The 16374-nt window shown below is 25.2% G+C and overlaps 2 protein-coding genes across 2 annotated transcripts in view; one reads left to right on the top strand and one right to left on the bottom strand.

Moving 5' to 3' along the window:
- Positions 1-2208, top strand: part of LOC136080501 (calsenilin-like) — a 46777-nt gene extending 44569 nt beyond the window's left edge. Inside the window, exon 10 of the mRNA XM_065797236.1 lies at positions 1968-2208. Coding sequence (XP_065653308.1) covers positions 1968-2207 — 240 coding nt within the window. The 3' untranslated portion in view covers position 2208. The remainder of the gene's footprint in view (positions 1-1967) is intronic.
- Positions 1814-16374, bottom strand: part of LOC136071785 (DNA mismatch repair protein Msh3-like) — a 30773-nt gene continuing 16212 nt past the window's right edge. The window contains exons 10-12 of the mRNA XM_065796754.1: positions 14137-15900; positions 12658-12988; positions 1814-2453 (exon numbers count right to left, since the gene is read on the bottom strand). Of these exons, the coding sequence (XP_065652826.1) occupies positions 2378-2453; positions 12658-12988; positions 14137-15900 (2171 nt within the window). The 3' untranslated portion in view covers positions 1814-2377. The remainder of the gene's footprint in view (positions 2454-12657; positions 12989-14136; positions 15901-16374) is intronic.

A 16374-nucleotide genomic window follows, 5' to 3' on the forward strand; every position in this document is an offset into this window, starting at 1 on the left:
TTTATATATGCCAAAGTTTTTAAATAAATATTATTTGATAAAACAAAAATTTACACAACTTTATTTAGTTTTGCTTTTTATTGCATCTTTCAAGCACACTGCATTATAGAAGATAAAATATTTTTGGCTATGAAAATAACCTTTTTTAAATGCCTTGTATTTATTCTGCGGAGTTTAAAGACTATTTCTTCATTTCTTTTGAAAGAGTTTGTTCTTTTTATCTTAGATAATACAGACCAGAGATCACTTCGATTTTTTAAGTTAAATTTTCTATTTGTACTACGATTATACCCTTCAAAGAAAAAATTTTAATAATTTTCTAAAATTTTTCCACCCAACAAAATTAATTTTATTTCTTGACCAAATCAACTTTTCTAACTTTTTCCATATTTTTGATGAAAATTATTAGATGCGTTTTTGTCCAAATATTCAACTATTTTTTTTTCTTTTCGAAATTTAACTAGGTTATATCCTACAAGAAAGAGAAAAATTCTTTCCTAACTAGCAACTTTATAAAATTTTGGATAAAAAACTTCAGCGTCACAATTCTCCATAAAATAAAGGATTTTTTATATTAATTCGAATGATAGTTTTGTTGAGAATATGTACTTTGAAAGCTCATCTCTGATATATGGAGCACAGCATAGATAGTTATAAAAATAGGATTTTTTTGTTCGTTTGTTTGGGCATGATAAATAAGCAACTTTCAATATAAATTCAAAAATGTTAACTTTTATTGCTTAAAAACAATAGAATTTCGTAAAAACAGCATAACTGGCCAGACTCTTATTATTATGGCATATTTTCAAAACTTGACTAAATTTATCTTAATTGCCAAAGGGATTATAATTGAATAGTAATACTGCCCGATTTACAAAATAGACAGTAAGTAAAAAAAAAAAAAAAAAGATCGGAATTTACTTCATTAACGTATATTCTCTTATGGTACAAAGCAATAAGACCGTATTCGTTTTCTTTCTTTCTTACCTAACACACGCTAACAAATTAATTAATAATTTTAATACATAGCAAAAAGACTGTATGTGATTAATTGTGATAATTAAATAAAAAATTTAAAAAATCATTAAAACTTCAGAAAAGCTCTTTTTTGAAGTCAATTGATGATATTAAAAGTTTCTGACATGTACTAAGCTGACTGGTTGGCTATATACATTTTTTGTTTTTTAAGAATATCTCAGAATGGAAATTTTGGAGTTACTGTCAGTTTTATAAGTAGGGCAGAATATTACCGTTAGGTTCGGTGCAGTTTTTATTGAAAAATTAATATTCCCGATAAACTGAATTCATATCCAACCGATATTTAATGGCTATAAACAAAATTTCAAATAAAAATTTTCGAATGGAAGCAAATAAAAAAAAAAAAAAAAAAAAAGATCAAATTTATTTAAAACCAATTTGAAAAAAAAAAAAAATCAAATAAATTTGAATCTATTGATATAAAGTTTCAATAAAGATTCAAATTTATCATTAAACCATCAGGTTCATCCTTCCCACTAAAAGCATTTACTTATTGTTTAGTGTATCTTATATTACGTATATTCTATATAACAGATACAAAATTTTAATTTGAGTAGTTTTAATTTAAATTCAGTTATATAAAACTTAACGTGTTTTTACTTAAAGTTTTTAACACTAAACTTCACTAGAGTTAGAAATTTACAAAAAATCAATATCAGCTAAGTAAGGGGTCTACCTAAAACCGAAAAACATGTCGACGACACAAAATCGTTTGGGAACCTCTGATATAAACAATTTATATAAATCGATAGTTGATAAACGATTAAATCGATAGTTTGTAGGGATATAAATAAATGTATTTTTTTTCAAAGAATAGAAAATAATTTTAAAAGAGGTTATTTAGATAAAAATATTAAAACTTATAAAATTGTGTGAGTTTTGTTTTTTAATAAAAAATGTACGCAAGCATTTTAATTAATATTGTTTAGAACGAGCCTCTGATTGCAGTATTAAGTGAGCCCTTTCATTCAACGCATATCAGAATAGAGTATCCCAGAAGCATTAGCGAGTTTAGAGGACCGATCAAGAGCCAACACAGTGAAGATATAAATGAACACATGAGTAGATTGAGTGTTCGTTCACCGTTTAATGAAAAACATCTCATGCGTCAGAGAAAAATCTCCTCGGAAACAACAGCATCGCAATTGTCAGCATCAACCATTTTGTAAATTGCTATGACAAAACTGTAACTTCTTTTCTAAAAGATATTTTCAAAGCGCATCTTGAGGAACGACTTGAAAAAATACCTAGTCTATGAAACAAGTCGATAGATCCATTTTGCGAAAATCAATCAATCTTAAAAGGACGCAAACGATGCAACCGAAATTTACAAAATACATCAAAGCAGTTTTATAGACCGTAAAGTAAGCAAACGATCTGAACTCACGTGTTGGTTAAACACACGTTTTAGTAACCTAAAAATATTAAAAATTTACTTGTATAATTAGTAAATACAGAAAATTCAAGAGATAAAGAACTAATGATAAAGTAATAAATAAATAAAAAACTTCATAAGAAATAACAACACTTTTATAACAACAAAAAAGTCTTAATATTTACAGATAATAATATATTTAAACAAAATGATTTTTATTTACACAGATGGTTTTTTTGCAAGAAAAAAAAAAAGTATATTTATTTATAAGTAACCAAATATTGTTGTGATATTATAGATATATTACCAAAATAATATTTATAATACATATATTAAAGCAATAATGTGATAACACTTAATATTAGTGATATCATTAAAAAGTAAGTAATCAGACAAACTCAAGTAACTTTATTGAAGGGCTTCTAATCGATTTTTTAAAGGATTTTTATATCTGAATTTTCGTCAGAAACTGAACAAGTATTGTTATATATTTTAAAATATAAATTCTATTAAAAATATAAAAATAAATTTTTTTTTAATATCTGAATTTTCGTCCAAAATTAAATAAGTTTAGACGATATTTTGTCATATATTTAAAAAATATATAACAAAATATTGTCATATATTTAAAAAAATATATAACAAAAAATCGTCTATTAGGGGAGACCGGGGCTAGTTGCAACAGGGTTAAGTTGCAACAACGCGGTTTGAAGAATGGTTTTTATATATTTTTCCTAATTTTTTCTTAAATAATATAACTATAACTTTAACACGTCAGCTGTAAAAAACTTACAGTTATTAAATAAAATATTTAAAAGTTATTGATATTTTTTTTTTTCGATATAAAATTCTAAATTTGGTTTTTGAAGTTTTTTTGGGTTTTACTTTAAACTTAGAGGTATATGACCATAATAAAGTAATGGTAAGTTAAAAAAATATTTTTTAAACACGATGAGCTAAAAAAAAAAATTTTTTTCAATATAAATAATTATATACAATGATTAGAGTGATTATGATGCCTATGGGGTATCAAATTGCTTGGGGTAAGTTGAATCATAAATTAGCAGCGGGTTTTGTTGATTTTACGCACTTAACTAGTTTTTTCTAAAATAATGGACGCTTTTTTTTATATAACAGCGTAACAATAAACGAAAACAAAAATTTTATGATGAAGATAAGTTTATATAAGTTGTATATGTATATAATATATATGAAGCATATGTATAAATATGTATATATATTTAAGTATTACATATTATGTAAATATATATGTATATTATGTATATTATGTATAATATACATATAACATAAATGTATATATATACACAATATATAATACATGAATATATATATATATATATATACATATACATATATATATATGTATATATATATATATATATATATATATATATATATATATATATATATATATATATATATATATAGAAAATTTATAGATCATACACATATAAAATACATGTATATATATACAATATATAATACATAAATATATATAAATATGCTTCATATATATATTATATACATATACAACTTATATAAACTTATCTTAATCATAAAATTTTTGTTTTAAATTTATATATATATATATATATATATATATATATATATATATATATATATATATATATATATATATATATATATATATATATATGTTTAAATATTATTCATAAAATTTTGTTTTAAATTTATATATATACATGTATACATATATATATATATGTAAATATATATATACATATATATATATATATATATATATATATATATATATATATATATATATATATATATATATATATATATATAAATGCATACATATATGCATAGATACATTATTATAAATATGCTTCATATATATATTATATACATATGCAACTTATATAAACTTATTTTAATCATAAAATTTTTGTTTTAAATTTATAAATATATATATATATATATAAATATATATATATATATATATATATATATATATATATATATATATATATATATATATATATATATATATATATATATACATGCATACATATATGCATATATGTATGCATGTATATATATGATTTAAATATTAATCATAAAATTTTGTTTTAAATTTATATATATATATATATATATATATATATATATATATATATATATATATATACATGCATACATATATGCATAGATACATTATTATAAATATGCTTCATATATATATATTATATACATATACAACTTATATAAACTTATCTTAATCATAAAATTTTTGTTTTAAATTTATATATATATATATATATATATATATATATATATATATATATATATATATATATATGTTTAAATATTATTCATAAAATTTTGTTTTAAATTTATATATATATATATGTATACATATATATATATATATGTAAATATATATGTATATATATATATATATATATACATATATATATATATATATATATATATATATATATATATATATATATATATATATATATATATATATGTATATATATAAATGCATACATATATGCATAGATACATTATTATAAATATGCTTCATATATATATTATATACATATGCAACTTATATAAACCTATTTTAATCATAAAATTTTTGTTTTAAATTTATATATATATATATATATATATATATATATATATATATATATATATATATATATATACATATATATATATATATATACATGCATACATATATGTATGCATGTATATATATGATTTAAATATTAATCATAAAATTTTGTTTTAAATTTATATATATATATATATATATATATATATATATATATATATATATATATATGTATGTATATATATATATATATATATATATATATATATATATATATATATATATATATATATATACATGCATACATATATGCATAGATACATTATTATAAATATGCTTCATATATATATTATATACATATACAACTTATATAAACTTATCTTAATCATAAAATTTTTATTTTAAATTTATATATATATATATATATATATATATATATATATATATATATATAATATATATATATATATATATATATATATATATATACACACACATGCATACATATATGCATATATGTATGCATGTATATATATATATTAAATATTAATCATAAAATTTTGTTTTAAATTTATATATATATATATATATATATATATATATATATATATATATATATAAGTATATGTATATGTATATGTATGTGTGTGTATATATATATATATATATATATATATATATATATATATATATATATATATGTAGATGCATACATATATTCATAAATAAATTATATATTCACATGTAAATAAATGAGGATGCAGGTTAAGTTGTATAAAATGACTTTAATGTTTTTTTATTTTATTGTTATTGATTAAACTGTTATTTTGTGCTTAACGGGTGATGCGGAAGTTATCAGACAAATCCTAATTTCATTATTTGAGCATAATAATTAGTTTTTGTGGTTTTATGCGTAGGCATAAACGTTCTATAAAATATAAACTTTATTATTTAAGACACAATTATTTAAAATGAGGTTAAATGCAGTTGAACGAGAATCTTTTTGAAAGCGACTAAAAATGGTTTTTGTAAATAAACCTAATAATAAAAAAAAAAAATTTAAATCATTTTGAAAAGGAAGGATTTGCGCAAAGTACAATATATGATAACCTAAAAAGACTTGAAACTGTTCAATCATTTTCTGATAGAAAGCACCCTGGTCGTCTGACATCCTGGACTAGAGAAAAGAAAGCCGAATTAACAAGACTTGTCAACAATTGAAAAGGGGTCAGTCAGAGAAAAATAGGTATTAAATTCGGTGTAAATCAATTGACAATTGGTCACCAGTTAAAAAAAATGAATATTAAATATAGAAAACGTGAAAAGACTCCAAAATACACTATAGAACAACAAATAAAGGCAAAGAAAAGAAGCAGGAGACTAGTTAACCAACTCTATAACACAAAATTGCTTCTAGTCATTGATGACGAAATATACTTTTGTTTTGCAGGGGACAACATGCCTGGAAATTCTGGATATTACACAAACAACAAAAAGACATGCCCAGAAAGTGTTCGTTTTATAGGAAAAGAGAAATTTCCAAAATAATTATTAATGTGGATAGCCATATCTGACCGTGCTATGTCCGAACAATTGTTTCGCACTTCAAAGGCTGTAGCGATCAATTCATTAATCTATATTAATGAATGTTTAGAAAAGCGACTTCTTCCATTTATTCACAAGTATCATGGAGACTTTAACTATTTATTTTGGCCAGATTTAGCAAATTCTCATTATTCTAAAGATTCTCTAAATCGAATGGACCAATATGTCTATTACGTTGATAAAGAATCCAATCCCCCAAATGTGCCTCAAGCACGACCAATTGAAAATTTTCGGGGACATTTGGCACAGAAGGTAAGCTTCAACACAGCAAGTTTTGATTGATCGCATTAAACTAAAACTACAAGAAATTGATTTAAAATTTTTACAGTCGTATATGAAAGGCGTCAGAGCAAAATTGAGATCAATTGCACATGGTGGCGTTTTTTCATATAAAAAATAATATACTTTTATTAAAAGATAAATGCTTTATTTAAAAAAATTATGATAGTAGTTTGTTTTTTTATTTATAAATAAGTTATTGACGTTTTTATTTTGTCCGATAACTTCCGCATCACCCATTAAGTAAAAATTGTAAATGAGAACTTATAGGAGAAAAACTGAAAAAGAACTTTATCCAACAGCTTAAGTAATAGAGGCAGCAAACCATGTTATTGATGGAAAAGAAAAATCGATTAGAGCATCATCAAAAAAGTATGGAATCCACTACTCATCTCTTTTTTGTTACATAAATAAAGTAAAAAAAGTTAATATGGTAATGCCGCTACCTATTCCTGGTTATGAAAAGTCACGCCAAGATTTCAATTTAGAACTAGAAAAAGCTATTGCTTCATATATATCAACAGCTTTTGATATTTTGGACCTTATGAAGCACAAAAACTTGCATTTGAATGTGCTTTAAAGTATAACATTAATTTTCCAAAGTTTTGGTTAAAACTTTCTATCGCTGGTCCTGACTGGATGAGAGGGTTTTTAAATCGACATTCAGGATTGTCTTTCAGAACTCCAGAAGCAACAAATCTTGCACAAGCAACTAGTTTTAATTGTGCTAATGTAGGTGTATTTTTTCAAAAATTATCAGATGTTTTAGATAGAAATCATTTTTCTGCATCTAATATTTACAATGTTGATGAGACTGGTATCACCACTGTGCAAAAACCAAACAAGATAATTGCTCGTAAAGGTATTAAGCAAATTGGAGCATTAATAACTTAAGAACGGGGGACACTAGTGACAATGGTGTTAGCTGTAAATGCATGTGGCAATAGTGTGCCTCGAATATTTATATTTCCGAGAAAGAAATTTTTTGATCACTTTATACGTGATGGACCAAATGAATGCATTGGTGCTTCGAATGGGTCAGGCTGGATGAATGAGGAGTTCTTTGTTACTTACTTAAACCACTTTTTTTCGGCATGTCAAGCCCACAAAGGAAAGCCCTGTGGTATTACTTTTAGACAACCATCAGTCTCATTTATCGGTTCAATTAATAACATTGTGTAAAGATAATGGTATAGTTTTGCTTCCTTCCCTCCTCATTGCTTACATAAGTTGCAACCTCTAGACAGATATGTATTCGGACCATTCAAAAAATGCGTAGCTAATGCACAAGACTCATGGATGAAACAATAGCCAGGAAAAACAATAAGTATATATGATTTGCCAGGAATTGCAAAAATAGCCTTTCAGCATGCTCTTAGACAACAAAACATAACATCTGGTTTTAGAGTGGCAGGAATATTCCCATATGATAAGGATATATTTTCAGATGCAGATTTTGCTCCATCATTTGTTACTGATTGTCCAGCAACTCAATCTAAAGCAGGTATTGATATTAGTATATCAACTTCAATCTCAAATGCAATTCCATCTCCTGCATCATTAGAATTTTCCCCAGAGAATGTAAGACCTCTACCGAAAGCACAACCTAGGAAAGAAATACTCACTAGATCAAAGAGAAAGTATGCAGAAATTCTTACAGATACTCCAGTAAAACAGCGACTTATGGCTGAAAAAGAAGTTAGTTTGACAAGGAGAAAGTCTAATACTTCTACATCAACAAACAAACAAAAAAACATTAAAGTTGAATTAAAATGGAATTAATGTAATTTTTTGCATTAAAAAAAATTGTTTTTTAAACAAAACGTAACTGTATTTTTATATCCTAAAAACAGAAAAAAACAGAACTTAAATATCCTAAATACTCCTCTTGCCTTTTTTTAAACTTAATTGTTGTTTATTTGACTAAAAGAACTTTTTTTTTTTCTAAAACCCTTTTTAGTTTACTAAACAAGTCAAGTATATGTGAAGTCTAGCATAACAAATGTGTTGCAACTCAAGGAAAATACTACTTTCTTTTATTGTAATTATAAAATTTTTTTTTGCCAAATAGAAATTACAGATTAACTAGTATTTTTTTGTGTACTCTACAAGGCTTATACTTTTAAAGTATTGTGTATTGTGATGCGGGGTAAGTTGCAACAATTTTTTTTTCATTTTTGTTTCACTTTTGTGGAATAACTAAGTTTTATTTATATTTATCAATGTTGAATTAATATGTCACTAAGAACTATTTTATAACCCTGAAAAAAAAATTTCAAAAATATTAAAGTTTAAGGAGATAAATGCAGTTTTTTTAATTTTGTTGCAACTAGCCCCGGTCTCCCCCCTACTTATTTAATTTCGGATGAAAATTCAGATTGAAAAAATTTTTAATTTTTAAACAAAAACAAAACAAAAATTTATCAAAATTTTTTAAAACAATTTAAAAATATTTTAAAGTACACAAACTTAATAAATGCAAATGTTATACTAGTCATACTAGATAGTTCAGATTAAATAAACACAGACATTTAGAAAAACCATTCGGTCGTATAAAATAAATTAAATTGACGTTGCATATACACCTGATACTTAATATATATATTTTGAAAAATCAATAGGTTTTATCAATATATTATTTAAGTTGTGTTTATTCCAGACTGAAAATTTTACCTGACATATTGTATAAATATTGCTTAAAGGTAAAATTTCAAAATTAAAAGTTTGACTTATACAGTCAAAATAACATTAAAAAAAAAAAAAAAAAAAGGAAGGGCGGGGCGGGGCTAGTATACTATATATCTGCACTCTAACAGATATCTTGAAAGTTACATTGGATTTAAACAATTTTAATATTATAAAAATATCTAAGTTTCTAAATAAAAATAGATACTATCTACATTAGTTTTCAAGTCTGCTCCAGCGAGACAAATTGAGCCATTGTCTAAATCCCAGTGGGGTAGTTAGACAATAAACGAATTATAACATTTGCATAATATAAATAATAAATTTAAATTTATTATTTATATTAGTAACATTTAAGTCTTTAATAAAACTACTTTTAACGGTAAGCTTAGGACCAATTTTAAAGTCATATTTGCTTTATAATATAAAGATTAAACTTCATTTGTCGACGAACTATTATAAATTTTTTACAATCACAATAACTAATAATATATAAAATAATTATATTTGATTTACTAATGTCTAACATTTGCAAGTTTTCCTTTAACATTAATAATTTTCTTGATTTTTAAAAATTCAAAAATGTCAATGTTTTCCGTGACCACTATGAACTCTGTGTATACCTTTGTGAAATCTGTGTATGCCTTACGAAATCTGTGTATACATATGAAATCTGTGTATACCTTAGCTATATACTAAATATATACTTCAAGTCGCAACAAAATACTTAAGATTTGGATATAAAAAGAAATTATTTGATAGTAAAATAGCTAAATAAATGTAAACTAATACTTTTTTTATCTTAAAATTAAACAGTTTTATTTGTGAAATAAATAAACATTGCAGATATACGAAATAAATTATAAAAATTTACATAAATATCGACCAACATGCAATCACATTTTGTGTAAAACTATTGTTTCACTTAACACTGAATCCAGTTTTCTTCAAATAGACTTTCAGAGAAAGTTTTCCAACAAACAAGGCAAGAGTAATTATGTTCCGCACTTGTCTTTTCTTTTTTCTAAGTTTTTTTATTCGTTTTGTCAAATAACGTTTATTAATAAGGTAAGAAACAGTGTTTCTTTATTTACGCAGATTTAGCCCCTCCCCCATGCCTGATTGCTTTCAACATACCCTTACTCCCTCTGCGTATGTAGGCATTGTTTAGTACAAAATAACCCCCCGCTCCTCCCCAATGGATAAATTTTTCGAAACTTTTAAAACAAAAAACTTTTAAAACAAAAAACTTTTACTTAATTCGACATTTCTGTTACATAACAAATTATTGATTTTTTACTCTGAAAACTGAAATTTTATTCCCACTCATGCGTACGTATTTTATGGAAGACCTCTTATTATGATTTTCAAAAGATTGCAAACATGATTTTTTTTAATTTCCCAAATTTTTCAAGTTTTTTTCTTCTAATTTTTTTATATTTTTTTCCGTGGTACCTTTTAGAATAGCAGGTTTTCATTTTCTTCGTCCGACTAAACTTATATTTTTTTGGGTAAATTCACAAAGTTTCTGGAGAAAAATTCTTTAAGAGTTTGAAAAATAACTAAAATTGTCTCTTTTGTACATCTACTATTGACGGAATGACCAGCAAATGATGTTAAACTCAGAATATGCTTGGTGCAATTGCTCTGATACAAGTTTTGCTATTTCTAAACGACCTCTGACAAATTATGGTTAAGAAATAATTATATTATAATAGAAATATTAGCAGCAATAATTATAAACAAATAATTATAATAATAATAGAAATATTAGCAGCAAAACTCTGTGAATCGTACAGGTAGATAACAGTTTTTCGGAAATCATTTCTAATGGTGGGACAAACCATAGCTAATGGCAACAAAAGTAGACAACTTTTGGTATATCATAAACATATAAAGCATATCATAAATAGTTTTTCGAGGATTGTTCTTTAACAACGCATTTTGTGCACTTGCTAAAAACTTATTATAATGTCTAAATAATAATATGCCTTGTGTCTGTGGCCAGTTCAGTTTCATTTTAAAATTTAATATCATTTTAAAAGTTCAGTTTCGTTATGAAAATTTAATTTTAAATTTTAAATAGTTATTTTAATCTTGATTCTCAAAAAGATAACAGAATTGGCACTCACACTTAGTAAGTGACAGGGGCCCCGGCCACGGCTAAAAACAGAGGTTTTTGCAAACCCGGCCCAGGGGCTGGATTTTTGTTGTTGTTGTTGCTGTTTTTTTTATTTTGTTCAAGATAAAATTTGTTATGAAAGTTTAAGAAAATATAAGAAAAAGTCACAAAAATAATATATATAAATATAATATAATTCATAAATATTTACAATGACAAATAAGAAAGAACAAAGTAGATCAGATGGATATATGGTGTCTTTAAAAGATAGGAAAAGAAGCAATGATCTTAGAGGGAGTATGGGAGTAGTAATTATATTTATAGTGTGTATCAGAGGAGATGATAATGATGCCAATCATTAAGATGATGATGATGATGATTGTCATCATCATAATCATCTTTATCATCATCAACTGTATGCTTGATGATGATGATGATAATGATGATGATGATATTATGATGATGATGAGATGATATATATACCTTTATATAAAATATATCATGAATTTCAAATAGCAATAATATATTTATAAGGAATATCAATAGTAATGCAGCCCCGGTCACAAACCCAGCCGCGGCTATGTTTTATCAAACCCAGCCCCGGCCCCGGTCAAATATCAACCCTGGTCGCTTACTACTCACACTATAGCTTAGATATATTTAAATCATGTATGTATATCATATATGTATACAAATTGACATAAACAAATATTGTTGCATGTATTTGTCAATGTACATGCATTGCGATATGTACATTGACAAGTCGATACGATTATAACATATCATACATCATTATAACATATGCAAATTAAAATAAAATATGCATAACATAAAATAGGCAGTTTAACTTTACATGTACAATAACAATATAACATATATAAAACATAACTTTTAAACAATAACATAACAAGACAAGCAACAAAGGCTATATAAAAACATTACCTTTTCACTAATGTGATTGTTTCTAGCTCCTTTGACATATAAGCAGCTTTATTTAAAATTATTTCATCTATTCCAGCCATTCTGGCCACATTTAATCCATAACTTCTGTTTTCTTTGCCTTTTATTAACTTATAAAGAAGCACAATGGCATTTACATCAACATCATTGCTCATAAATGTCATATGATATAGACTTAAAGATTCGGTGTATTTACATTTAAGTTCACAAAGCGTGGGATAGTGTGTAATAAATAACAGAAAACATTGAATATTTTCAATGAAGTGCTCAAGTGTTGCATATGCTATAGCTGTTCCATCATGCGTGCTTGTTCCTTAGTTTTATAAAAAATTTTAGTTAACAAACTATCTAATGCATATCACAACATCACAAATATTTAAATATTACATTTATATATTGGATTCCTAAAAGTGATTCCTAAAAATCTGCAATGTGTTTAACAGAACATAATAATGTGTATCAATAAGATTTTTTTAAATATGTGAAAGCATTTATAACTTGTTTACAGATATTTAAGCCAATCCTAAATGAACCTAGTAAGGTAACTCTAAATAACCGTAGCACTAAATGTAGAACTAGCATTACTTACTGTAATAAACAACCATACACTACAGCCTAAAATATTTTTTATTAACAAATATTTTAGGCTGTAAATTTTTTCTTCAAACATTCAATCACTCTTTAAGAATAGCAATTTCACAAGGGGCATTCATAAAGTACATACACAGTAAAACCACTGATTTAGGACCCCTAACCATAAATTTTTTAAAGCATTAAAAACAAAAAGCATTAAGTTAATTCAACATTTATCTGTGATATAACATAATATTTATTTTTAAACTTGTGAAAATCAATGCTTTTGTTAAAAAACATTAATCAAGTTTTAGGAGAGTTAGATAGTGAGATATAGTCAAACCGCAAACATGCTCATTGTCTTTAATACCCTCCTTCATAGTTAAATCTGAAAATACATTTGACCTTATAAACTTTCAGTTTATAAATACAGTTCAAGGATAATAATTTTGTTTTTAAATTTCCTAGTTGAATCTGAGTGCAGTGGCCCTGAGTGCACTTGGCCTTGATGAGGTAAATGACATTATAAAAAAATAAAAAAATTTTACGTGAAAGTTTATGTGTCTTTAGAAAAAAACAGAACAAAAAAACAATAATGCTAATAATAAAAAATCGAAAAAAAATACAAAGAAAAAAAACTAAAATAAAATCATTACCGTTGGTGAAATTTGTTAAAATAAATTTGCATAAATTATGAATTTTACAGGATTGTGAAACTAGGTTTTGCCAAAATGAAGAAACATTTTAATAGATTTATTTTCTGGAAATAATAAATAATAAATGATAAATAAATATTGATTAATTGTTTACCTAAAGTTAGTGCAGATTTTCAGGAATAACTACTTTATTAGAAATCACTTGTTAATTTAATATCATTTTTGTTTTTACCTCTTCCCAACTCGTCTAAAATAATAAGTGAGTTGCAAGTAGCGTTTTTCATTATGTAACTAGCTTCTTCAAGTTCAACCATAAATGTACTTTTCCCCCCTGCTATTTTATCACTAGCACCCATTCTACAATATATACAATCCAAGATAGGTAAGCAAGCAGATGAAGCTGGAACATAACAACCCATTTGAGCCATAATACAACATATTGCAACTTGTTTAACATAAGAACTTTTTCCGCCCATGTTTGGTCCAAATATGAGCATAACTTTTTCAGTTTCATTTAAACATGTGTCATTTGATACATACTGATTGTTTATCAACGTTTCAATAACAGGATGTCGCCCGTCTTTTATCATTATCACATTCTCGGTAAACTTGGGTCTCACATAACCTACACCATTAGCTACAGTTGCCAAAGAAATTAGGCAATCTAAAGTAGATAATAAAACAACAACATTTCGACAGCTGTTATAAATACCTTTAAATTGTGTAAGTAAGTTTTGCCATGCTTCATCTGCAGCAAGTAGCAAAGTCTCACGAAGACGAAGAAGTTTGTGAAAATGGCTTTCAATAAAAGGTGTTCGAATCCTTGTGAAATGTTTTGTAGCAGATACCTTTATCCAGTTTTCAGGTAAAATCTTAACTTCAACATTTCGAACTTCAATTAAATATTCAATACCAGATACAGTTTTGAATTCAAGTTTTCGACCCAAAACAGGAGTGACATCTGATAGTAAATGTTTAGCAAGTAAACCTTCAATAACTTTTATTTCTTGCAAACATTTGTGTAAATGAGGAAAATTTATAGTATCAGCAAACATACATGCTTTAGCACCATTCCTTATTTCATTCTTGTTAAGTTTTTTCATAAAATCTGAAATGTTGTTGCCAAGAAGATCAGGTACTTGGCTGCATATATCCAAAATAATGCTTGAATTAAAGTTTGACATAAACTCTTCTCTATGACATATAAAAAATGATCGAATGTTTTCAAAACTTTCACAAATGTTTAAAAACTGTATGGGGGCACACCTTTGATTATAAATTAATGATAAACCGTTTTCAAGATCAACGCTTGTTTGAAGGGCTTTACAAATACCAACAATACACTTTAATTGCAAACATAATTTAAGTTCATCAACTGCATCTAAGCGCTTGTTAATTTCGTAGACATCTCTTAAAGGCTCTCTCAACCAACTGATTAATAATCTTTTCCCAAATGCAGAGTATGTATGATTAAGAATAGAAAATAAAGAACCACTAACTTCGTTATTCCAGTTATTGCTAAATAATTCTAAATTTTGAATACATGTGTAATCGAGATTCATAGAAGATGTATTTGAATGAAAAGATCTGTATCCAGATGAATAATCTAAAAGGTTTTCCAAATGAAATTGAGCTAAATAAGAATACATCAAACATGCACATTGCTTTAAAGAAATGTCAATTTTTATACGTTCAAAAAATTGATTAAAGGAGTCAGACATTTCACAACAAAATTTCTCAATTCTTAAAATAGTTTTTTGTGCTTTGTAATTCTTTATTAGGTTTCCTGCTTCTATATTTAGATCAGATATTCCAGTAACAATTTCACATGGTTTGAAAACATGAAAAATTAGATTTAAGCCATTTATGTCTAAATTCATATCATAAACAATATCAGATGTTGATGGATTCACCAGTAGTACATTGAAACATCCTTCACATTCACTTATGCTACAAATGAAATCTCCAGTATTCTTCTTTGTCACAACATTTCCTTCTAAAAAAAATTTTAACACATGCATAACACACAAGCACAAAGACACAAACATATATATGTGTACATTTATATCTGTGTGTGTGTGTGTGTGTGTGTGTGTGTGTGTGTGTGTGTGTGTGTGTGTGTGTGTGTATATATATATATATATATATATGTATATATGTGTATATATACATGTATATATGTGTATATATATGTATATATATGAATATATATATGTATATGTGTGTAAATATATATACAAATATATATATCTAATATATATATATATATATATATAAAATATGAAGATAAATTTCAAAATTAAGACTTTAAAGATTAAAACATACGCCCTCAGAATTAGAAAATATGAGGTCAGCAATAATTTGCCGACCTTAATCTGTTGGAGGTTTGCATCAGGTCAGCAAAAAAAATATAGAAACAAGGTCAGCAATTTTTTGCCGACCTTGAACACTTCTAGGTTGGCAGTTAGCT

Source organism: Hydra vulgaris, chromosome 05 (genome assembly GCF_038396675.1).
Source record: "Hydra vulgaris chromosome 05, alternate assembly HydraT2T_AEP".
NCBI classification, from domain to species: Eukaryota; Metazoa; Cnidaria; class Hydrozoa; order Anthoathecata; family Hydridae; genus Hydra; species Hydra vulgaris.